This window comes from Budorcas taxicolor, chromosome 2, assembly GCF_023091745.1.
Source record: "Budorcas taxicolor isolate Tak-1 chromosome 2, Takin1.1, whole genome shotgun sequence".
Lineage (NCBI taxonomy): Eukaryota > Metazoa > Chordata > Mammalia > Artiodactyla > Bovidae > Budorcas > Budorcas taxicolor.
This window is the reverse complement of record NC_068911.1, coordinates 17,166,004-17,192,099: the sequence shown is the minus strand read 5'-3', so window position 1 is coordinate 17,192,099 and position 26,096 is coordinate 17,166,004. Positions and strand designations below refer to the sequence as shown.

Here is a 26,096-nt window from a genome sequence, read left to right as displayed (position 1 = left end):
CAGGTGTCAGTTGCTCAGTCGTGTCCGACTCTTTGCCATCCCACGGACTACAGCCCACCAGGCTCCACTGTCCATGGGATTCTCCAGGCAGGAAGGCTGGAGTGGGTTGCCATGCCCTTCTCCAGGAGATCTTCCCAACCCAGGGATCGAACCTTGGTCTCCTACGTGCAGGCAGTTTCTTTACCAACTGAGCCACCAGGGAAGCCCTGTCCTAACTTGGTGCTTGGTGTACTTACGGAACCATATACAGCTTCTGTGGTCAGTTCTTCTGTGGGCAAGTCAGTATCTTGTTTTCATTAGTAAACAAGTTAATCACTTCCCCAGAGTGTCCTAATGAACTGGCATCAACTCCTTTAATCCTCGTACATAATCCCACTGCACAGACAGGAAACAGAAGCCCAAAAGATTAAGTAACTTGTCCCAGGTCATATACTTGGTTGAGTGGAAGAGCCAGGATTCAAACTCAGGCCCCAAACCCATGCTGTTAAACAAGAGGTTATACTAGTCTTCAGATATCTAGGAATGTATTAAAATCACTAAACACTGAATGTACTCCTTTCTGAATACTTGCTGCAAAAATCGGTCCTTAACTGCTTAATCATAAGCAACACTGAAATAAAATGAGGTCACTGCCTACTTGGGGGACTGAGGTATCTCTAACCCAAGTGCTGATCACTGGCTTTGCTGATTCACACTGACCCCACCCACTCTGGGAAAGTGATTAACGTGTTGACTAATGAAAACAAGACACTTGACTTGCCCACAGAAGAATTTACCACAGAAGCTATATATGGTTCCATAAATACAATCCTCCATCTACACCAAGCATTCCATCTCAGTGAGCATCTGATCAAACTCTGAAGGCCCTTGGAAAAACTTCCATGTAAAAAATGAAAAACCAGACACACAAAACTTCCCCCACTTCCCAGGACTTTCAGTGAAGAGATCAAACATGAAAACCAGATGCCCCGGCCCTTCTCTGTCTGTCCTTGCTGTCCCCAATACCAATCTTACTTCTAAGCAAAAATTCACCCATTTCCTGAGTTCTTGTGCACTAGATACTGTCAAAAACTTATTCATTTTTAGGCTATTTTGTTGCCCTTTTTTTTTTTTGATGACACAAGGGGAGGCACCTTACCTAAAGTTCTTCAAATCATGCTGCTGTAGAGGTTAACTTTGAGAAGGGCTTCCTGTATATTCCCAGCCATGGAATGTGCTTTCACTTCATTGGCTTTCACTCTCCAAGCACCATACTCTTTCTATCTTTGTCCTTACTTTAGGTTCCCTCCTCCCCGGAAGGCCTGTGGCCCTCTGTCACCACCAACAATCACAAACTAGGGATGGGAAATCTTGACCAGTAAATATGCTGAATTAAGACTGTTTAATAGATGGACTGTCTCAATTAGCAAACTCTAATATTAACACATAGATTCAATCTGAATTTTACTTAATCTAATTCATCTTTTTTTCTGCTTTAAAAGATACTGAGAGGCCATAAATATTGTGAGAATAGGAATACTTCCTGCCATATCAATAAGCGAGGATGTCAGTCATCAGCGATTCCAGCCCTGCAGGGCCCTCAGGAAGGAGAGAAGTACCTGTGATCTAACAGTCATTAGACTGCAGCCACTCCCTCTGGTGAGCTCGACAGCGCTCAGCATGTGAAAACACAGGATACTGGCTGCAGGATAGTTGAGATGCATTTGAAAGGAATGATTTCAGTGAGCCCAGACTCCTGCATCTTACCATACATAGGAAAAAAAAAAAATTGCTAAATTTCTTAACTTGGGGTATCAGATTTTCTTTGCTATTCAGTCGCTAAATCATGTCTGATTCTTTGCAGTCCCATGGACTGCAGCAAACCAGGCTTCCTTGTCCTTCCCTGTCCTTCACTATCTGCCAGAGTTTGCTCGAATTCACGTCCATTGGTTTTCTTTAATTAACAGTAATCCTTTGGTGTTCAGACTACCTGCCCTTTGTTGTTAAGACTTCTATATAACCTGACTCCTCCCCTCACCTCTTTGGAACATTTCTCTCAGAACTACTTAAGATGCTATCTCCCAGGCTTAGGTCCTTAAAGTTTTCACCAAATAAAACATAACTCTCAACTTTTAGGTTGTGACTCTCTTTTAAGTTGAATATGATTCCATATATGAGACATCAGAATAAGCACAGTTATGGAGACAGAAAGCAGCTTTGTGGTTGTCAGGGGCTAGGAAGAGGGAAAAACGGGGAGTGACTATTCCTGGGTACAGGGTTTCCAAAGGAGAGTCAGAAAGCGCTACAACTAGAGAGTGGTGGTAGTTGCATAACATGGTGAATGTAGTTTTAATGTCACTAAACTGTACACTTCAAAATGGTCAACCTTCTGTTATATGTATCATGCCATGCTGAGTCACTTCAGTCATGTCCAACTCACTGCAACCCTACGGACTGTAGCTCACCAGGCTCCTCTGCCCATGGGGATTCTCCAGGCAAGAATACTGGAGTGGGTTGCCATGGGGTTGCCATCTCCTCCAGGGGATCTTCTCGACCCAGTGATCAAATCCATGTCTCCTGCGGCTCCCACATTATAAGCAGATTCTTCACTGCTGAGACACTGGGGAAGCCCTTCTGTTATGTTTTCAGTTCAGTTGCTCAGTCGTGTCCAACTCTTTACAACCCCATGAATTGCAGCACGCCAGGCCTCCCTGTCCATCACCACCTCCTGGAGTTCACTGAGACTCATGTCCATCAAGTCGGTGATGCCATCCAGCCATCTCATTCTCTGTCATCCCCTTCTCCTCCTGCCCCCAATCCCTCCCAGCATCAGAGTCTTTTCCAATGAGTCAACTCTTCACACGAGCTGGCCAAAGTATTGGAGTTTCAGCTTTAGCATCAGTCCTTCCAAAGAACACCCAGGACTGATCTCTTTAGAATGGACTGGTTGGATCTCCTTGCAATCCAAGGGACTCTCAAGAGTCTTCTCCAACACCACAGTTCAAAAGCATCAATTCTTTGGCGCTCAGCTTTCTTCACAGTCCAACTTTCACATCCATACATGACCACTGGAAAAGCCATAGCCTTGACTAGACGGACCTTTGTTGGCAAAGTAATGTCTCTGTTTTTTAATATGCTATCTAGGTTGGTCGTAACTTTCCTTTCAAGGAGTAAGTCTTTTAATTTCATGGCTGCAATCACCATCTGCAGTGATTTTAGAGCCCAAAAACATAAAGTCTGCCACTGTTTCTACTGTTTCCCCATCTATTTCCCATGAAGTGATGGGACCGGATGCCATGATCTTAGTTTTCTGAATGTTGAGCTTTAAGCCAACTTTTTCACTCTCCTCTTTCACTTTCATCAAGAGGCTTTTTAGTTCCTCTGTTATGTGTACTTTACCACAATTAAAAATAATAATAAAAATCTACTTAAGACAACGGGGAAAAATGCTTAAGGCACCACTTTCAACAGATGACAGTAAAGGATAAATAGTAAGTAAAGTAAGCATAAGGGATGTCTTCTATAAACAAACAAAAATAAAATCTAACTTGGTAAAAACTTTTCCTACCAAAGAAAAAAAAGAAACTGAGGAACAATGAAAAGCCATTTTTAAAACCTACTAATTCTACAACAATTTTTCCGAAGGCTACGCAATGCTGGTGAGTATTTTTCTACAGCTTGTGGGAGAATAAATTGGTATAAGCTTTCCGGAAAAAGGCTAATGACATACCTGTAAAAGATTTATTTAAAAAAAAGAAAGAAAAACTTCATACCCTTTGGGTCCTTCTGGGAATCTATTCTAAGGCAATTTTCTGAAACACAGAAAAAGCTTTTAGCAAAAACATTAATCACATATTATTTACAATGGTGAAAAATGGAACAATCTAACTATCTAAGAATCCATGCAATGTGATATTATAGAGCCACTGTAAATACTTATGAAGTATTTAATGACTGAAAAAACTACTTATATTAAGTGGAAAAGGCAGAAGAAAAAAGTACATTTACGGTGTGATCTCAACCATTTTTTAAAAGTAAATAGAAAAACACACTGGAAGAAAAGAAAAATGTTATTAGAGGCTGAATCAGATAGTGGTAATTTCTTGCCTATTTTATACTTGTCAAATAGTCTACAGAGTTCAAAATACCTTTTATAATCAGGAAAAAATAAGCAAAAACAAACAAACAAAAAATGGTGGAGAAAACTTTGTGATCACATTAGTACCAACTTTAACTGCCAAACAGTACTAGAAGCAAGTAGGTGCAGAAACTGAGCTAAACTACTGGCCACAAATCTTGGAAGACTGGGCTATTGTGACTGTTTTTGACTTTAATAAATTCCTATGAAAAAGAGTATAAAGAGACTCCCTGTACTATTTTTGCAACTCCTCTGAAAGTCTAAAATATCTCAAAACCAGATGCTTAAATTGAATACATAAATCTGGGATAGATCACTTAATTTGTTTTTTCTCTAAATGCAAATCAAAACAACAATGCAGTATCACCTCACTCTGGTCAGAAGGGCCATCATCAAAAAGTCTAAATTTAATAAACGCCGGAGAGAACGTAGAGAAAGGAAACCTCCTACACTCTTGGTGGGAAATGTAAATTGGTGCAGCAGTATGGAGATTCCTTAAAAATAATAAAAATAGAACTATCATGTGACCCAGCAACCCTAGTCTGGGGCATATATCCAAAAAAAGAAAAACCCTCTAATTAGAAAAGATATATGCACCCCAATGTTCAAAGCAGCACTACTTAAAATAACCAAGACATGGAAGCAACACAAATGTCCAGTGACACACCATACTCATCAATTCAGCCATTAAAAAAGAATGAAATAATGCCATTTATAGCATCATGGATGGACCCAGAAATTTATCATACTACATAAAATAAGCCAGACAGAGAAAGACAAATACCGTGATATCATTTATGAAGAAGCTTAAAAAATGATACAAATAAATTTATTTATAAAACAGACTCACAGACATAGAACACAAACTTATGATTATCAAAGAGGAAAAGAGGGTGAAGGATAAATTTGGGATTAACAGATACACACTACTATATATAAAATAAACAACAAGGGCCTACTGTATAGCACAGGAAACTATATTCAGTATCTTGTAATAACCTACAATGGAAAAGAATCTGAAAATATATATATAACTTACACTGCTGCTAAGTCACTTCAGTCGTGTCCGACTCTGTGCGACCCCACAGACAGCAGCCTACCAGGCTCTCCGGTCCCTGGGATTCTCCAGGCAAGAACATACGAGTGGGTTGCCATTTCCTTCTCCAATACACGAAAGTGAAAAGTGAAAGTGGAGTCGCTCAGTCGTGTCCGACTCTTCGCGACCCCATGGACCCCCAGGCTCCTCTGCCCATGGGATTTTCCAGGCAAGATATATATTATACATATATATACAGCTGAATTACTTTGCCGTACACCTGAAGCTAACACAACATTATAAATTAACTACACTTCAATAAAAAATAAAAATTAGGGACCTCCTAGTAGTCCAATGGTTAAGACTTCATGCTTCCACTGCAAGGGACACAGGTTCAGTCTCTGGCTGGGAAACTAAGATGCCCCATGCCACATGACATAGCCAAAAAAAAATTACTACTAATAGTTAAATTTCTTTATCTAAAAACAGGATTGAGAATATAGAGGAATAATTTCCTAGACAATAATAAAGCTCCTTTCCTCAGTAATTAAATAAAGCCTTTCCAAGAGTAGCTGCCTTTGGAGACACCATCATCGCTGCCTATTTCTGTACTTTTCCCCCAGCACTGTAATCACTTGCTGCCGTGCACATCTCATCTTCCAAAAGTTAAAAACTTCTATGACTTCTAGTCAGGGCTTCCCAGGTGGCTCAGTGGTAAAGAATCCACCTGCCAATAATGCAGGAGATGCAAGAGACCCAGGTTCAATCCCTGGGTCTGGAAGATCCCCTGGAGAAGGAAATGGCAAACCACTCCAGCATTCTTGCCTGGAAAATTCCATGAACAGAGGAGCCTGGCGGGCTACAGTCTAAGGGGTCGCAAAGAGCGACTGAGCGTGCACATGTGCACACGCACACACACACACCTTCTAGTCACCCTTTCCCATCTTTACACACACACACACACACACACACACACACACACACACCTACACACACCCCTACACACACACCCCCCCATACTTTCTAGTTGCCCTTCCCATGTTTACATTCAATAGCTGCAGGCCAGCTGATTTGCAATTATTTTGGAACTCTGTTGCAAGTGAGGCCCCAAATTCACCAACAGTGCTTCCTCCGACTCCTGACTTTGCATTTCAGTAAAGAATTAAAAATACAGACATCCTGGTGAACAAAGTAACATCACAAGTTAACTGTCTTTTCAACTTTCTCCAATCAGCAATGTTTGCCATGGCCCAGCATTCACCTAGTATTATGAATTGCTTTCCTTTCTTTCCACAACTAGAGTGTGGAAGACACCAGATTTTAACCCTGTACTCTAATTTGTCCAGAACTCTTCTATGCTAACTAAGAACTTTAACTTCCTCAGATCGTTTCATTCAGTTCTACACGTTGAATTTCGTTGGGGGATTACTTTTCATAAAGTAATGAAGATTTTCATAACTCTCAAGCCATAACCCTGAAGAGTAAAGAACCCCCCAGGCTGTACTGAGCTAGGCGATCAGACAGGCCCACTTATATGCCAGCCAAGAGACTTGTTCCAGACACCTGAAGGCACTGCAAGTCACACTTCTCTAAAACAACAAATGATTTATCAAAGGCTTTGAAAGTTATTGACAAATAACCAAAAACACAAGTATTACATATCAAGAGTCTACTGAGTATGCCAACAGTTCTCTTTCAATCTGTTCACTCTTACGGTGTAAAGAGGGATGGTTTATATTTCTGAGGTCTTTTCAAGTCTTCAAGTTTTTTCCCTTCATAAGAAGTCTCCTTCACAGATACACCATGATATGATTTTTCAGCACTCCTCAGATAAGTATGTCTATCCAAAGAATTCTGGAGACATGGATCAGTCAACCCCAACAGAAACACGTGACGGTGGACACAGAGTGCTCCTCAAAGAGAATGTATGTGTCTGGGACTTTCCTGGCAGTCCAGTGGTTAAGACTCCTAGCTTCCAATACTGGAGGCACAGGTTGGATCCCTGATTGGGGAGCTAAGAAGCCACATGCTTTGTGGCCAAAAAAAACAAAACATAAAACAGAAGCAATACTGCAACAAGTTCAATAAAGACTTAAAAAAATATATATATATGCCTGGATCTTTGTAAAGATCAGGGAGGGAGGAAAGGGAAGAAAAAAGGAGAGGGAGAGAGGTAGAAAGAAAAATATATACTGACTTCTAAACAATATTATTGACTTCTAAACAATAAAGATTTAACATACAGTTCAAGATTTGCAAGCAATTTCAGGTTTGAAGAGAGCTGTTTTGACCTAAAGCCCCAGGACAGGGCCTTCTCTTAAGCAAGTATAGGCTCTCTGCCGTTTGAGGAATTTCAGCAGAAAATCAGAGAAATCCTAAGCGTGACTGATAAACTCTCCTATGAAGTTACTTCATATATGCTTTAACATTCTAAATTAATACACCAAACTAAGAGGATCAGCAACAAATGATTACCAGAAAAACCATTCACCAGGGTGAGTTCTGCAACTTTCTGGCAATGGAACCACTTTCCTGCAATTAAACCTGTTCTTACATTATGTTGTAACAAATAAACCTGAAACCAAGTGGGGAGGAATACACAACTAAACTACACAGATCATCAGACAAAAGGTAAATGTATGACGGTTCATAAAATTACCACAACTACCAGATTATACAGTCCTATCCCAAGACAATCATTTTATTCAAGTCTACAATATCAGTGTACAAGAAATTATAGTGTTCTTAATCTAACTAAAATTAGTGGCATGAGATTAATCAACCAAATGTACAGGCTATTCCAAACCTAATTTTATCAACATTCTGAAACTAGTCAGCCAAATTACATTTTTCAAAACACTGTTGGCTGACTCAACAGAAAAATGAATAGAGGTCAGGAATGGTCAGCTGACATAGGAAAAAAACACATGGAAATAAAACATCCAAAGATGTTCCACTTCACTCAAAACCAAACATAACATGTAAATTCCTAAAGTGTCATTTTCATCTTTCACATTAAAAAGTTTTACTGGTGTCAGCCAGAATCCCACTAGTGATAATATAAACTGATATAATCATTTTGTAGAAGAAGCACTAAATACCAGAATTTTTAAATGTACTGTTTGCCCCACAATTCCACTTCTAGAAACTTATCCAACAATCTCACAAAAAATGGATAAAGATATATTTAATGTGTTGACTGTAGTTCTGATGCAAAACACACTAGAAATCTAAAGTATCCAACATCAGGAAACTAGGTATAAACATGAAGGTAGGCATACCATGTTCCCAGGAAAAGTCACAGAAGAGTGATCCACACTAGAGATAACCTAACTGAGCTACTGAACTTTAGTAATGCAGAGTTCTTCCAGCAACCACGCAAAACAGGCACGTTCTATCTCACCGAAGTAAAGGGAGAGGGACACCACACGCGTCAGGGTGACAAGGCTTTCCCACACAGCAACCTTCAGGACAAACGCCAAAGCCTCTGACTGTGTGCATCACAATGAACGGCAGAAAACTCTGAGAGAGATGGGAATACCAGACCACCTGACCTGCCTCTTGAGAAATCCGTATGCAGGTCAGGAAGCAACAGTTAGAACTGGACATGGAGCAACAGACTGGTTCCAAATAGGAAAAGGAGTACGTCAAGGCTGTATACTGTCACCCTGCTTATTTAACTTCTATGCAGAGTACATCATGAGAAACACTGGGCTGGATAAAGCACAAGCTAGAATCAAGATTGCCAGGAGAAATATCAATAACCTCAGATATGCAGATGACACCACCCTTATGGCAGAAAGCAAAGAACTAAAGAGCCTCTTGATGAAAGTGAAAGAGGAGAGTGAAAAAGTTGGCTTGAAGTTCAACATTCAGAAAACTAAGATCATGGGATCTGGCCCCATCACTTCATGGCAAGTAGATGGGGAAACAGTGGAAACAGTGGCTGACTTTACTCTTTGGGGCTCTAAAATCACTGCAGATGCTGACTGCAGCCATGAAATTAAAAGACGCTTACTCCTTGGAAGGAAAGTTATGACCAACCTAGATAGCATATTCAAAAGCAGAGACATTACTTTGCCAACAAAGGTCCGTCTAGTCAAGGCTATGGTTTTTCCAGTAGTCATGTATGCATGTGAGAGTTGGTATAAAGAAAGCTGAGTGCCGAAGAATTGATGCTTTTGAAGTGTGGTGTTGGAGAAGACTCTTGAGAGTCCCTAGGACTGCAAGGAGATCCAACCAGTCCATCCTAAGGGAGATCAGTCCTGAGTGTTCACTGGAAGGATTGATGTTGAAGCTGCAACTCCAATACTCTGGCCACCTGGTGTGAAGAGCTGACTCAAGTGGTGTGAAGAGCTGACTCATTTGAGAAGACCCTGATGCTGGGAAAGATTGAAGGCGGGAAGAGAAGGGGACTACAGAGGATAAGATGGTTGGATGGCATCACCGACTCAATGGCCATGAGTTTGAGTAAACTCCAGGAGCTGGTGATGGACAGGGAGGCCTGGCATGCTGCATTCCATGGGGTCGCAGAGTCAGACACAACTGAGCGAACGAACTGGACTGAACTGAACTGAACCTTCAATGGAAGGAAACAATGGAGAAATATCCAAAGAATTCTAAAAAAAAAAAAAAAGGTATGACCCATGAATATTACACCCAGCCAAGCTGTCATTTATGGGTAAGGACAACAGAAACTTTCAAAATGAGTAATTCAGGAAACAGAGCAACCATAAACTCTTTTGGAAAAAAAATTATATATGTATACACACACATTATATATCAGCTCATCAATGTTAAATAAATTAAAAGGTTCAAGAAAACACCCAATCCCAGATGGTGGAACAATGTCTACGAGATCTAAGGGAAAGAGTGCATTCCAAAAATTTTATACCCAGCCAAGATGTCCTTCATATATAAAGGCAGAGACATTCTTAAATCACCAAATAAGGCCCTGTTTCTTAAGAGTGACAATAAAATCTAGCTTACAGGGAAATGAATCAAAAATTTCAGACATGGAAAGACCATAGTTAAAAGAACTAGTGGGGGGGACATTTGGATTCTTTAAAATATAAAACTAAGACTAAACACTGAGGGTGTTGTGGTTATAGAACAGACTATAAAGGTTCTAAAGACAATGACAAAGTAAAATAACAAGAGTAAAGAGGGAAAAGTGGAAAGACTACACATCTTCTTCTTTTTCCTATTATGAAGTTCACTGATGCTGCCTAGAACTGAAACATGGAACATATTAAAAATAATGCCATCTTTGTAATGGTTTCCATTACACAGAAATGTTTTCCACTTCCATAACCTTTTTTCCATAACTGAAATTTATCAAGAGCTAATAATTATTGAAGCAAAGATATGTTTGAAATTAACAAATCATCTTTCAGTTTCATTTGTTCCTTTTTCTGCTATTAAACTGAAATGAAATAGAGAGACCTCAAGAGCAATGTGCTCAGTGAAAAAAAAAAAATCAATATCAAAAGGTTACAGCCTGCAGATTACATTCACACGACTCTCAAAATGACAAAACTACAGAGATGGAGAACAGATAGTACACTGGTTGCCAGGAGACAAGGAGGAATGTTACAAAGGGTATTAGGGGGAAAAAAATATTAGGAATGAGTCAGACCTTCAGTGGTGATGGAACACTCTGTACCTTGACTGTGGTGGTAGTTACATGAATCAATACATGGAATAAATTGCACAGAACCACACACATACACGTAAATGCAGGTTACAAATGGTAAAAAGGGAATTAAGTCTATAGTCTAGTCAATAATTGACATGTACTAATGTCAATTTCCTGGTTTTGATATTGCACACAGCTATGTAAAATGTCACCATTGGGGGGAATCTGGGTGAAGGGTACAATGGAAAGCCTTGTACTCATTTTGCAACTTCCTCTGAGTATATACATATTGCAAAAAATATACTTTTTTAAATGCAAATGATAATAAAATGATTTTTATTTTAAACAAGCATGACCCCAAAAAAATCAGCATGATCACTTTTTTAATAAAAGTACTTATTTTAGGCATCTATTCTCATCTTATAGACAGATAGAAACAAAGATATATGGACTATTAATCATAGTTCAGGGTACGAGGAGTTAGAGGATTTCTTTTTTTGCCATGTTCTTTATACCTTTTGATACTGCTTGATTTTGAATGAGCATACATAATTTTTATAAAAATTACCCAGTTGTTACTCTAAAAATAAAAAAAACTTATCCCAAGTCTGATTATTAGCCAATTTAAAAACCAATGAGGGCTTCCCAGGTGGTGGGGCTACTGGTAAAGAAGCCACCTGCCAATGCAAGAGACATAAGAAAGAAACACAGGTTTGATCCCTGAATCGGGAAGATCCCCTGGAGGAGGGCATGGCAACCCACACCAGTATTCTTGCCTGCATATCCTCACAAGGCAGAGAGAAAGAAAAACCAATGATTCCCCTCTATCTTAACTGCATTTAACTCATAAAATACCTTTAGCTTTCCAGGGAGTCTGAGACCAAAGACCTTTTTCATTATAACCTTCATATAAAAGAGCACCAGACTGCTCTGATAAATGAACTACTGCATATGCTAAGCCTAATTGGCTTAACTGAACTGAAACACATAAAGTCAAAGAACCTTCCTTTATGTTGTTCTGTAACGTGCTCCAGCTACCACGTTACCCTCAGGAGTCACATTTTCTCTATTCTATCACATCAGAGAATAAGCAGAAATCTCTTTTCTCTCATTTGTTATCAGCAAACTTTTACCATATTGCCCTTTCTGTTATAAGAGGTAAATTATGCAAGTTTTAAGGTTATTGTCACTATATGTACTGTTTTTCCTGGGACAACATACCCACTTGGGCTACATTTCAAGTAAATATGCCTACGCAAAAGTGCACAGGCTTAAGAAGAAAACCAGTGCTACAGAAAGAACATGGGCTGTGAGTTTAGAATTTGGCGTCTACACCCCATCTCTATCAACTTGCTATGTAACTTTGGACAAGCTGCGTACTTACATTACCCTCCCTGAGCCTCAGGGTCCTCATCTTCCTCAACTGTAAAATGGGAACAAACAATCACACTTACCTTGCAGAACACCTGTAAGAGACAAATGAGGTACTGAGTACACAAGGGCCCTAAACGAAGCTAGCACGGAGTGTAATTGTGAAGCACACTCAGACCTTTTTCTCCCTCTAACCCCCAGCTTCTTTCCCTTCCCATCAGCCTCTCTCACCATCTCTCTGCCTTGTGGGTTTCCTCAGTCACTATCCACAGCCCTCACCTCACCTCACCCCACCCCCACTCATCCCCCAGCAGTTCTCCCAGGAGCAATCAGTTTTGGAGGCCTCCCAGGAAGTGTACCATCTACACAGCATTTGTTCTGACAACTCCTCTTGCTCACCTGCTCCTCACCTCCATCTGCCCAAAAAACTTCCTGAGCTTGCTGGCTACATGGCTTTTGGAAAAATTATACTCATACTCTATTTCAATCTTACTACACTCTTTGAATGCTGCTACTATCAACTACTAACCTCAAGGGCCTACAATGACCTTCTGGGATTTGCTGTTTTTACACCTCTTTTTTTTCTTTTGTTTTGCGGGGGGGAGTGGCTCCACCACACAGCTTGTGGGATCTCAGCTAGCTCCCCAGCCAGGGGTTGAACCCGAGCCTGCAGCAGCAAAAGCAGAGTCCTAATCACTGGACCGCCAGGGAAGGCCCATCAGACCTGACTTCTTCAATTACCTAAATATCTGCTGAATGCTTACTGGGCACTGGAAATGTAAAGAGTGAGACTCATTCTGCTACGGGATCATAAAGAGAAGGAATCAATCCTCCCCACCCCCAGGCTTGGAGGGGGAGGAAAGGAGAGAAAGCTAGGGAAAGGATGGAGGAAGTTCCCATTTTGCTCTTCAAACTTATGAATTATTTGACACTTACTACAAGAATATAATCTTGTAATTCTTATATAATAAAAACAAATAAATCAAAATAATAGAAGTAAAAAAACACTAACTATAATCAAAGATGATAAATGTTAAACTAGTGGCTGGAAAGCCTCAAGGGGGCCACGGTCATGGCAGGTAAGGTCTCAAAAAGAAGGAAAGATGTTCAAGCAGAGGGAATAGCTCTGAACAAGGGCAGAGACACATCCAAGTGTGCTCGGTGTTCTGGGGATGACAGCTGGCTCGCAGAGGCTATAGAACAAGACACAATTTGAGAAGTCTTTAAAAGATATTCTGAACAAACCACTATAAGCATTTAATAAATCATCTTCATCCTTACTGAGAGGACTAAAAGTAAGAGAAATTGTGAAAATCTAGGGCCAATGTGCTTTCCACTACTCTGTTGTGATAAAACTTGGTCTTTGACAACACTGGGGACCCTCCGCTCAGAACACTCTGGGGTCAAGTGACATGACCACGTCTGAGGTCCATGAGGTAGCTCTGGCAGGAACATGGAAAGAAGACGGATTGGTGGAGGAAGAATCTGGAAGCTGTCAAGACACCAACTACGAAAGCAAGAGATGACAGTAGCCTCACCAAGGCAGAGGGAATAGAGGGTAAGGCTGAGGTCAGACACAAGTTAGCTACAGCATCAACAAGTCCATAAATGGGGGACTGAAGGCAAAGAGAAATTTAAAGATGACTCAGCTTTATCACTGGAGTATCCGGTGAACAAGATCACTAAGAGAATTAGGGTATAGGGGAGGAGGCGCTAACCTAAATGGAAGACGATGGGTTTGGTTAAGACACATTTAATTTGATGTCTACAGGACACTCCAGTGGACATCCAAGGCAAGAGAGGGTGACTGAGTTCTCACTGGTTCACAGGTCATAGCTGAAGTCATAAGAAAGAAGATCAAGGGAGACTGAAACAAGAGTTATATCATGGGAACCAAGAAAAAGTGTTTTGGGGCAGGGAGTGGGGAAGGGCGGGCGGGAGGCCGGAAGGGACCAGTGGTTGCCAATAGCCAAAAGAGGGCATAAAGACTGAAAAGAGGCTATTTATGTATTCACTGTACTACACCAACTGAGAATCTGTGGATTTAGGTATACTCAGGGCTCCGGAAACCAACCCCCATGGATACCAAGGGATGACTGTACACTGAATTCAGCACACAGTGGTCACTGGTGGTCTTAGAAAGTAGTGACGACAAATCAGTCTGCAATCGGTTGCAGAACAAACCACTGGTGGAGAGAAAACGGGAGGAGGAAAAAGAAGCAATAAGTAACAGCTACACATTCAAGAATTCTGTCCCTCTTCACCCCAGCCTGTGCAGTTACATCTCCCTTGTAACTGCACAGGACACTTACGTTGACAACCCAACCACCTACAATCGTCACAATCCTTGTCCTGTCCAAAGACAATCACCTTCATCTCAACAGAGCAGTGACTCTGTATCTACAGACAGAGCCAAATTCCTTATTTTATCAGTCCATGGCCTATCTCCTGTCATCTTTCTATCAGTTCACCTGCCATCTCTTTCATCTCTACCAAATCCAATCACCAATTAATTACAATTTCCCACCATTCCCAATCGCCAGTTTAGAGGCTTCCAAAATCAGCTTGAGTTCCTCCCTTTTCTTCATCCCTTGCATCTAGAGTCCGTCTGTTATAAGTGCTGACTCTCTTGGTCAAGTTTTCCTCTCCACTCCTAACTCCAAATCAAAAGACAAGCCTTTGTCATGTCCACACAGGTGTTCTATCTGGTTTCCTACACCAATCTAACCTACACACAGCAGATGAATCAATGTTCCTTCAAGGAAAAAATTAACCAAAAAATGAAGCCAGACTCCCTAGGGTAAGGCTGGAGGCCCTCCATTATCCAGCTTTTTACTGCTTTTATAAGCTTTCTAACTGCTGCTTCACAAAAATCTCCACCACTGCCAAACTAGTCTATTATAGATGCTATCTTAACACTACACGTTCAGTTATACCCTTCTCTTCTGAAGCGCCCTGTCTCTCCAAGTTCTATTCACTCTCCTTCTCTAAAAACCTTGAACACGCAAGACTGCCACAGCATTCCTAACTACAACATAACTGTCTAGGATGTCCCTCATAGCTCAGTCGGCAAAGAATCTGCCTGCAATGCAGGAGACCCAGATTTGATTCCCAGGTCGGAAGAGCCCCTGGAGAAGGAAATGGCAACCTACTTCAGTATTCTTGCCTGGAGAATCCCATGGACAGAAGAGCCTGGCAGGCTACAGTCCATAGGGTCACAGAGGCAGACACAACTTAGCGCATAAACCAGCACCACCACTACAGCAGGAATTGTTCTATGCTCCTGGGATACATCAGTGAACAGAGCAAAGCCATAGGAAGTTAATATTTTGGCAGAAAGAAGTAACAAAAAATAGACCTCATAAATAACAGTAAGTTTGTAAAATGTTTAAAAGTGTATATGCTACAAAAAGAGGTGGAATGGGAGTTCTGAGATGGGATCACAGTTTTCAATAAGGACCGGCCTCACTGGGAAGATTACTCTTGAGAAGACTTGAAGAAGTTCACACTGCTCCTATAGCTATCTAGGGGAAAGTACAGCCCAAGGAGAGACAACAGATGGGGGCAGGCACACATCTGGAGCTTCTCAAGGACAGCAAGAAGGCCAGGGTAGTTGAACAGTGAGCCAAGCAGGGAAGAGCAGGAGATGGGTTCAGAGAGTAATCACAGCCAGAATATGGAGGGCAGAGCAGGCCACGGAGGCGCACCATGGCCTGCACTCTAAGTGAGCTGAGGAGCCAAGGAAACAGAACAAAGATATTAGGTGCCTTCAATTTTTCAAAGGACCACTGAGGCTACTGTGTTAAAACAGTCTATAAAGGCACAAGGTCAGAAGCTAAGAGAACAGTTAGGAGACAACTGCAATAATGCAGGCAAGAGATGCTCAAGGCCTAAACTAGAGAGAGAGCAGTAGAAGGAACAAGAAGTGAAAATCCTGGCTACATTTCAAAGGTAGAAAACAATCAGCCTTCCTGATACAGACCAGATGTGGAACAGAAGAGAAAGAAAGGTCAAGGATGACTCCAAGTTTTTGGCACAAGCAATTAAACGGATGGAGCTGCCCCCAACTGAGACAGAGACACCCTGTGGGTGGAAAGGAATTAAGGCAAAGATCGGGAGCGGAGTTTTAGACAGGTTACATTTGCCATGCCTGACCAACAAGCCTGCATGTCAAGTATGCAGCTATGTATGTGAGAAAGGCAACTGGGGAGACAGGTCCGGCCTGGGAGCTCACTGGACCCAAGGCTTAGAGCACTCCACCTGTTAAAAGATCGTGGGATGAAGAAGAAATATCCAGTAAGATGGGGGGAACCAAAAGCACATTTTAGCATCCTGGAGGCCAGGTGAAGAAAGACTTAACAGAGAAGGGAGTATTCAACGTGTCCAGTGCTACCGACAGACCGAGTAAGATGAGGATGAACCTCTATGTTCAACAACTGTGGGGCGGAACCTGGACAAGCGAGCTTAAGAGAGAATGGAAGGAAGGTGAGGAATTAAAGACCACTCTTTCCTGGAGTTCTGCTGCAGAGGAACAAGGAAATAGAGCAGCAGCTGGCCAGGAAGGTAGCAGTAAAGGTATTCACGACGAGAAAAAACAGCATGTTTGTGTACTGTGTCCATACAGGCACACAGAGCCCCTACTAAGCCCGTGCACCACAGCTACCGGGCCCTACAAAGTCCAGCACTCAACAGATGTTAATTCCTTCCTTCACATCCACCCTTATTTTCTATTTCTTTTATTGATCTATATCTAATCTTTGTAACTATCCGCAAATTTTCCATTAGAAGGCCCTTTCTTCCCTTGTCTAACTCTTCTGAATCCTTCACGACTCAACTGTGTCTCCTGGGAACTCTTCCCTGGCCGCTCCGCCCCACTAACCTCCCTCAGGTGTGCTACCTCTGTACCAGTGAATTATTCTCCTATGCGTTAGTCAATCGGTCGCGCCCAGCTCTCTGCAACCCCATGGACTACAGGCAAGAATACTGGAGTGGGTTGCCATTCCCTTCTCCAGGGCATCTTACCTACCCAGGGATCCAACCCAGGTCTCCTGCATTACAGGCAGATTCTCCACCATCTGAGGCACCAAGGAAGCCCTATTCTTCTACTATGCTAAACCTTATCACACAGCTTCTCATAATTACCAGAATATATGTCCCATTTCCTCACTCAACTGACTCTCAGAGGTCAGGGGCAATATAACCCTTCCTGGCGTAAAAGTGTAGCAGTTGAGAGCACTGATTCTTGAACCAGACTGCCAGGCTCTGAATGCCAGTTCTATCACTTGCTTGCACTGTGACCTTGAGAAGCTGCCTAACCATTCTGGGCCTTGAATGTTCTCATCTATAAAATGGGAAATAAAAATAGTCTCTGCCTCCTGGCACTGAAAGACTCAGATAGTAAAGTATCTGCCTGCATTGCAGGAAACCTGGGTTTGATCCCTGGGTCGGGAAGGGAATGGCTACTCTGGCTTCCCTAGTGACTCAGACGGGAAAGAATTCACCTGCAATGCAGGAGACCTGGGTTCAATCCCTGGGTTGGGAAGATCCTCTGGAGAAGGGAACTGCTACCCACTCCAATATTCTGGCCTGGAGAATTCCATGGACCTCCAGAGAAGCCTGGCAGGCTGCACTCCATGGGGTCACAAAGAGTTGGACACGACTGAGCGACTTTCACTTTCTTTCATAGAGACTCTTTCATGATGATAATGTATCCACAGATCCTAGGATTTTAAGCTTGATGCAGGAAGTCAATAAACAGAGGAATAAACTGAGGCACTACAAAGCTCTGGCCTGTTGTACAGAATAACTTCTCGACACCACGTTAATAGTGTTTTGGGGATCTGTTTAGCAGGTTATTTTATCATTTGAACCATACCATCTCCTAATTTTTTCAAAAGATATTCAAGTCATTTCTGGATAGTTAACCTATCTCCCAGAAAACCTCTGTGCCATGACTGCCACAGAGAACCTGAGTACCGCTGAACCTTGCCCTGTGGTCTCCCTCCACCACCACAGCTTCTTCACGCCTCCAGTCCTGCAGTGCACAATGCAATACAGTTGCTAAACTAATGCAAGGCACACCAAGTGAGGAGCCAATTTTAAGGTCTGATTTTCCCTCCATTACAGGGACTGTTCACAGAAGAGGACATTCAAAAATGAGAAGGCTTAGTAACCAAAGCAATCTTCCAGGCAACTAAAAAAAAAAACCCACTAATTTAAGCAAGGGTTCAATTTTGCACAAAATTTCCATAATAAGCAAATTTGACATTAAGTAAGAACTTTTCAGAGAAGTGGTGGGAACCTCTGAGATGTTACATCACTTGAGAACTCATGAGAATTCAACCCAAAATGATTTCATCAAAGGTAGTTACAGTCTCACTGTTCTAGGTATTCCATGCTGAACCTACAAATCTTTCATTAATTCTAAATTTGCAGGTCAAAACTCGTCTTCCTAGAGGGAGACTTTAAAGGAAATTCCCATGGTCCCTTGCCCACATCACTATCTCAGAACCAAATAAACTATAGCTGGATGACATTCCCAACCATCTTCTGTGTGAGGCAGCATCTGGCCTCAAGCAGCAGAGGCTTTGGAGAAGGGCAGCCTGGGTCCAAATGCCAGCTCCACCTCTTGTTAAACAGGTATCCTACACCAGCTGTATTCACCTCCTCCTCTAGTAGTGATGGCAATATGGTAACCAACCTAGCAGGACTGGTGTGCGTAACTGATACTGAATGACTGAAAGGAAACAAATAAATGAAACACAGCTAGCTTAGTGTAGATACTTAATCAATGGTAGTTCTACCATATTACACCATTTTCATCTTATAAGGGAACTGAAATTTTAAAAAGATATTACAAAGACCCCAACTTCTTTGCCAACTCTTTCAAGGCTCTTTAAAGCAAAAATGTTAAGTCAGTACGAAATGGAAAAAGAGTTTCTGGAACAAATAAAGAACTGAGATCCCTCCCCTCAAATGAGACACAAACCAGGCAACAGCTTCCTTGCAGTTGGGGGCAAGGCCTGCCCCAGCCACACCCCTGAACCTGGGACACCTAAGGAAACAAACCCCCTGGGATCAGTGCTGCAAAGAGGACATGATTTGACAGTCCTATTGGCCTTACATCCGCTGTGGTCACCCACTGTGTGCTAAAATAAGTGAGGGGAAGGTTACAAAAAACTTGACTCACAAGTTATCTTAGAAAAAAATTGTAAATGGTGATGATGAAGTCAATGACTTCACAATTAATTGCTCAAAGGTGGTTATTTTCATAACGCTCTCCTGACTCTCAATTACAATGAAACCTGAATACAATGGTGCTTGGCCAGCTAAGTCGATAAACAGTAAAATTCTGCCCAAAAGCAATTCTGTTCTAAAGCAATGTTGTCAGCTACCTGAGAGAAGGTACCTGTCTGTCTTGTTTATCTGACATTTGCTAGAGCCTCGCATACAGTGGCTACTTAAATTCATTAAAAGATGTGTACATCCGTGTTCATATCAGCATTTTTCACAATAGCCAAAAGGTGGAAGACACCCAAGTGTCCATCAACAGATGAACGGATAAACAAAACGTGGGCTTCACACACAATGAAATATTATTCAGTCTTAAAAAGGAAGGAAATCCTGACAGATGCTACAACACAGATGAACCTTGCAGACATTATTATGCTCAGTGAAATAAGCCTGTCACAAAAAAAACAAAACCGTATGACTCCATTTATATGAAGGCTTACACAGTAGTTAAATTCAGAGACAAGAAAAAAAAAAAAAAAAAAATTCAGAGACAAGTAGAAGAGTGGTCACTAGGGGACAGAGAAGAAAGGAATGGGAGTTTTTGTTTAATGGGTATAGTTTCAGTCTTACAAGATGAAACTAATTCTGGGGATGGACACACTGTGAATGTACTTAATGTGACTGAACTGTACCCTTAAGGATGGTTAAAATGGGGCTTCCCTGGTGGCTCAGTGGTAAAGGATCCACCTGCCCATGCAGGAGACACTGGTTCCATCCCTGGTCCGAGAAGACCCCACATGCTACAGAGCAACTAAACCCGTGCATATAAGATAAAGGAAAAAAAAAAAGGTTAAAATGGTAAATTTCATGTTACCTATATTTTACCACCATTTTTTTTTTAATTCATTGAAAGAATCAGTGAAGGACCACTGAATACTCCTTTCATCATTCACTCAGTGTTACACTTCATACCTTTGTTCATTAGAGAATTCCTGTCTCCACATTCCACAGCTGAGGACCCAGAGACTCAAAAAGCTTAACTGATCTGCCACTATCCATCCTACCTACACCTGGTACAGGCAACACTATACAGTGCTGCCTGGCATTAACAGTGCATTTTATCTGACTGGTTATAAGCACTATGAAGACACGGGCTATAGCCTAGGTCTCCTCTCTCTGCCCCAGACCTAACACATCACCCACAGGACACTCCAACGTTCAGAAAACCACACTGGCCTGAAGAGCTATTATCACAGACGATGTCATGGCCTCCTTTTCTCTACTAAACCCCTAACGTGACAGAGATAAAATGGGCACCCTATAACTGGAGACAAACACAGCTCAAACACAGACTTGACGATCAACCACCTTCCATGGGCTTACTATGTACCAAGAGCCAGAGAAGATAAAAATTCTGACAATTTCACCTTTGAGGAAACTGAGTTCACCGCAATGGACGACTACAGCTCAGAAATAATCACTCCAACAAGACAAATGCTTAAAAACAGATGTGCACAAATCTCAGGAAGTACTGAGAGTGCCTTTGGGCCTGGAAAATGTGGAATGTTATCCTCTGAAGAGGTGGCTTCTGAACCAGATCTGGAAAGATGAAGCGATCTCCAGGCACTCCAGGGCAAAGGTCAGGGCATGTAGTAGAAAGACAGGCAGGGTGAGTGTCTGAACAGAGTACAGGTCCTGACTTTGCTACCATCTAGGTAAGTGGCCTTTGCAAACCACAAACCCTCTCAGCTGCCCTGTATATAAGCTTCTACCAAGATGGCAACCCACTCCAGTACTGTTGCCTGGAGAATCTCATGGATAGAGGAACCTGAGGGGCTGCAGTCCATGGAGTCGCAAAAAGTCGGACACGACTGAGCCGGCTAAACCAAGATCCACTCCAGCTCTGTCAAGTGTGTTCTATTAGGAGCTCTGAAATCAAACAAGGTTCAAACCTCGCCACTGTCACTTAAGAGTGACCCTGAGCTGGATATTTAGTTGCTCTGTGCCTCAGTCTCCCTACTTCAGAACACAGGGCTGGTGTACCAATTAAATAACACACGTCAATCACTTAGCACAGAATTGTTAGCTACTGTCGTGATGAGCTACAATGTACGAGAGGCAAACAACAGATGCAAGGGTAGTGTCTGCTCCGCGTCCAGGTCCCTCCCAGTCCTGAACCATCCCTGGGGCGGGAGGCGGGGTGGAGGGGGGGGTTTGGGGGGGGGGGATGGGAGCTCAGAGCCCGGCTGCAAACCCTGCACGCATGTGTCACTGCCGGACTCGGCACGCGCCTCTCCCCGCCCCAGGGAGAAGCGATGGCTCAGCAGTCCCGGGCCCGCTCCGACTTGGCACCCGGGAAGGAAGGGGCTCCGACCCCACTTACCATGCTGGCCGGGGGAGGGGGCGGCTCAGGTGAGCTGGCTCTCGGGCTTCGGACACGTCCGGCTTGCACAGTTCAGGTCATGGTCCCGCAGGCTCGGGAAGTCCCCCGCCCATGCAAAGACAACCGCTTCCCCACCCCCGAGCCTCGCGGGGACCCTCTAAAAAGAGTGCGGCCCCCCGGCCCGCCTCATCGGGGACCCCCGGAACGATTCATCCAGACCCACCCACCCCTCCCCAAAGAAACTGAAAAAAGCAGGAAATGGGGCTCGGAGGGCTGACGAGGAGGGCAGCGGCTCGGGGCCCCCCGCCCGGGCCCGACCCCCGAGGGGAGGCTCCGGGCCCAGGCAGGGGCTCCCCGGCCCCCGCGTTCAGAAACGGCGGCGGGCCCGGCCCGGAGGCTGAAGGGGCGGAGGCTGAAGGGGCCTGGGCGGCGCAGTCCGAGCGGCCGACTCAGGGGAAAGGCCCGGGAGCCCACGCTATCCTTGCCGCCTCAGCCCACACAGCCGCTGCCGCCGCCCCCCGGAGCATCCCTGCGCGCGCCCGCCCCGGAGCTGCCCGCTCGCGCCGCGCGGCCGCCCCCGACCAACAGCCCCAACGCGCCGGAAGTGGCGAGCGCTCGGCGCGGCCCCACGGCGCGGCCGCCGGGCTGCGGCGCTGGAACCGGACCAATCCGGAATCGAGCGGGCGGGGGCTGGGGGGCGCGGGGCGGGGCCGCACCTGACGGCTCCCTCTGGCCCCGCCCCCGCCCGGCCCCGCCCCACGCCCGCCGCCCTCCGCCGGTCCACGAGGGCAAGCGGCCATGTTGGTAAAGGGAACTGGCTCTGCCATCTTGGTAAAGGGGCGGTTTCTCTTTCATTTCCTGAGCTCATTCATTCCACCCATCTTAAAGGAGCACCTTCTATTTGCCCAGCACCCGGCTAGAAGTCGGTGGCACGCAGCCTCTTCCCTTGTGGAATTTACATCCATTCAGCCCATAGACATTTTAGCTGCTGTGGACCAGGCTCAGCTGTGGATGCCAGGACTAGTACAGTAAAGAAGATCAATGTAGTCCCTGCACTCAAGGAGGCAGATAAGCAGCAAGTAGCAACCAAGTGAATAAATTAATTGTAAGAAACGAGGAGTGTTGTGAGTGTTATGAACGAACGAACACACAGGGGCCCCAGATAAAACATGGAAGGGAGGAATGGAAATGTAAACAAGCCTGAGGATAAAGTCAATAGCCGCCAACGTGATCAAAGTTAAGGAACAGCAACTGCAGAGATTCTAACTAGGCAAAGACGTGGTAGGTTCTGGTTCCTGTTTCTATCCTCCAACTCACTTTACTTGTGAAAGAAGTGAGTTTAAGAAATAGAAGCAAGAAACAATGCCCAGCAGCAGAGGTGCTGCTAGTCATGGGCTGAACCAAATCTGTGTTCAGTTCAGTTCAGTTCAGTTCAGTCGCTCAGTCGTATCCGACTCTTTACGACCCCTGAATCGCAGCATGCCAGGCCTCCCTGTCCATCACCAACTCCCGGAGTTCACTCAGACTCACGTCCATCGAGTCAGTGATGCCATCCAGCCATCTCATCCTCTGGCGTCCCCTTCTCCTCCTGCCCCCAATCCCTCCCAGCATCAAAGTCTTTTCCAATGAGTCAACTCCACATGAGAGGGCCAAAGTACTGGAGTTTCAGCTTTAGCATCATTCCTTCCAAAGAAATCCCAGGGTTGATCTCCTTCACAATGGACTGGTTGGATCTCCTTGCAGTCCAAGGGACTCTCAAGAGTCTTCTCCAACACCACACTTCAAAAGCATCAATTCTTCGGCGCTCAGCCCTCTTCACAGTCCAACTCTCACATCCACACATGACCACAGGAAAAACCATGGCCTTGACTAGACAGACCTTAGTCGGCAAAGTAATGTCTCTGCTTTTGAATATGCTATCTAGGTTGGTCATAACTTTCCTTCCAAGGAGTAAGCGTCTTTTAATTTCATGGCTGCAGTCACCATTTGCAGTGATTTTGGAGGCCCAAAAAATAAAGTCTGACACTGTTTCCATTGTTTCCCCATCTATTTCCCATGAAGTGATGGGACCAGATACCATGATCTTAGTTTTCTGAATGTTGAACTTCAAGCCAACCTTTTCACTCTCCACTTTCACTTTCATCAAGAGGCTTTTTAGTTCCTCTTCACTTTCTGCCATAAGGGTGGTGTCATCTGCATATCTGAGGTTATTGATATTTCTCCCGGCAATCTTGATTCCAGCTTGTGTTCCTTCCAGTCCAGTGTTTCTCATGGTGTACTCTGCATATAAGTTAAATAAGCAGGGTGACAATATATAGCCTTGACGTACTCCTTTTCCTATTTGAAATCAGTCTGTTGTTCCATGTCCAGTTCTAACTGTTGCTTCCTGACCTGCATACAGATTTCTCAAGAGGCAGGTCAGGTGGTCTGGTATTCCCATCTCTTTCAGAATTTTCCACAGTTTATTGTGGAAATCTGTGTAGTGGCCTTCAAATTCCAGCATGAATCAGAATCACCTGGAGGGCCTGTTTTAAACACTGATTGTCCTTCCCCATTCCCAGAGCTTCTAATCAGTAGAAGCTCATAAATTACATTTCTAAAAAGTTCCTGGGTGATACTAATGCTCCAGGTCCAGGGATCACTCTTGGGGGACTGCTGACATAACTCATGGCCACAGAAAGCAATGGCTCTCATTTATTCTTTCATTAAATATTTATTGTTGCCCACTAAGTGACAACCAGTGTTCTGAGGATTCAGTGCTGATAAAACAGACACACTTGGGCCTTTATGGAATAGAGAGATGAATTATTTTAAAAGTATTACCAAATGAGTCATCACTTATAATTGCAATAAGAGCATTGAAGAAAAATACAAACCATTTGAGGGTTAATAGCCAAGGGATCTAAGCTAATCTTGGGGGTTTGGATGCGGAGGCAGTCAGGAAGTCACATTTATTTACCCGTGGCTTGAATGACATGTTGTAGTTAGCTAGGCAAAGTGAGGGGAAAGAATCTCCAACTGTATGTACAAGAGAAGCCATCTCAGAAGATAAACAGATGAATCAGGATGGATGCCAAGTGGCCTGCCCTGTCTTGGTTCAGTGTAGTGAAATGAGCCAAGACTTTGGAATGAGAGATTTGGAGTGGGAAACCCAGCTCTTATCACTGAAAGTGAAAGTGAAGTCGCTCAGTTATGTCCAACTCTTTTCGACCCCAAGGACTGCCAGGCTCCTCCCTTCATGGGATTTTCCAGGCAAGAATACTGGAGTGGGTTGCCATTTCCTTCTCCAGGGGATCTTCCCAACCCAGGGATTCAACCCGGATCTACCCGCATTGTAGGCAGACGGTTTACCATCTGAGCCAGTCGCTTCAGTCGTGTCCGACTCTGTGTGACGCCATAGACGGCAGCCCACCAGGCTCCCCCATCCCTGGGATTCTCCAGGCAAGAACACTGGAGTGGGTTGCCATTTCCTTCTCCAATGCATGAAAGTGAAAAGTGAAAGTGAAGTCGCTCAGTCGTGTCTGACTCTTTGCGACCCCGTGGACCGCAGCCTACCAGGCTCCTCCATCCATGAGATTTTCCAGGCAAGAGTACTGGAGTTGGGTTGCCATTGCCTTCTCCGCTCTTAATCACTAGCTGAGGTATATTGAGCAAGAGACTATCAAAGTCTTAATTATCTCACTGTGTAATTAGATGAAACAACAGGAAGTCAACTCACTCAACAAGAAGTACGCCAGGGCTTCCCTGGAGGTCCAGTGGTCGTGACTCAGTGCTTCCAGTGCAGGGGCTGTGGGTTCAATCCCTGGTCAGGGAATCAAGATCCCATATGCCACATGGCAAAAGAACAGACGTATGCCTTTGGCTCACATGATTCGCAAACCTGGACAACCAGAAATAAGTCAGCTTCAGGCTGGGAGTAATGGGTGTCCCAGATCCATTAATCTAGGACTTTCTTGGCTTTGCCATCCTAGGTGTATCAGCCTTGTCCTCAAGATGGCAGCCAGTGCCATCCAGGGCCACACAATTCCCTGTTCACATCCAGCAAGAGAGAGCACTTCCCTAGTGGTCCAGGGGCTGACTCTGTGCACCCAGTACAGGGGAGCAGGATTCAATCCCTGGTCAGGGAACTATGCCCCACATGCCACAACTAAAGATCCCACGTCCAACAACTTAGACCCAGCACAGCCAAATAAATGCGTATTTTAAAAAGAGAGAAAGCATATTTTCCCATGTCTTATCTCATGGCAGTAAGTTTTACACTTCTGGTCCTAATCGACCCAGGCCTGCCCATCCCTGAACTAGCCATGTAGAGGAAGAT

At 43.8% G+C, this 26,096-nt stretch overlaps 1 protein-coding gene across 4 annotated transcripts in view; it reads right to left on the bottom strand.

Annotated features, from left to right (window-relative positions):
- The window catches only part of XPO6 (exportin 6), a 107,604-nt gene extending 85,625 nt beyond the window's left edge, over positions 1-21,979 (bottom strand). For all 4 annotated transcript variants that reach the window (XM_052636379.1, XM_052636378.1, XM_052636381.1 and 1 more), the window contains exon 1: positions 21,779-21,979. In XM_052636379.1, coding sequence (XP_052492339.1) covers positions 21,779-21,781 — 3 coding nt within the window. In that variant the 5' untranslated portion in view covers positions 21,782-21,979. The remainder of the gene's footprint in view (positions 1-21,778) is intronic.
- Positions 21,980-26,096: the final 4,117 nt, after the last annotated feature.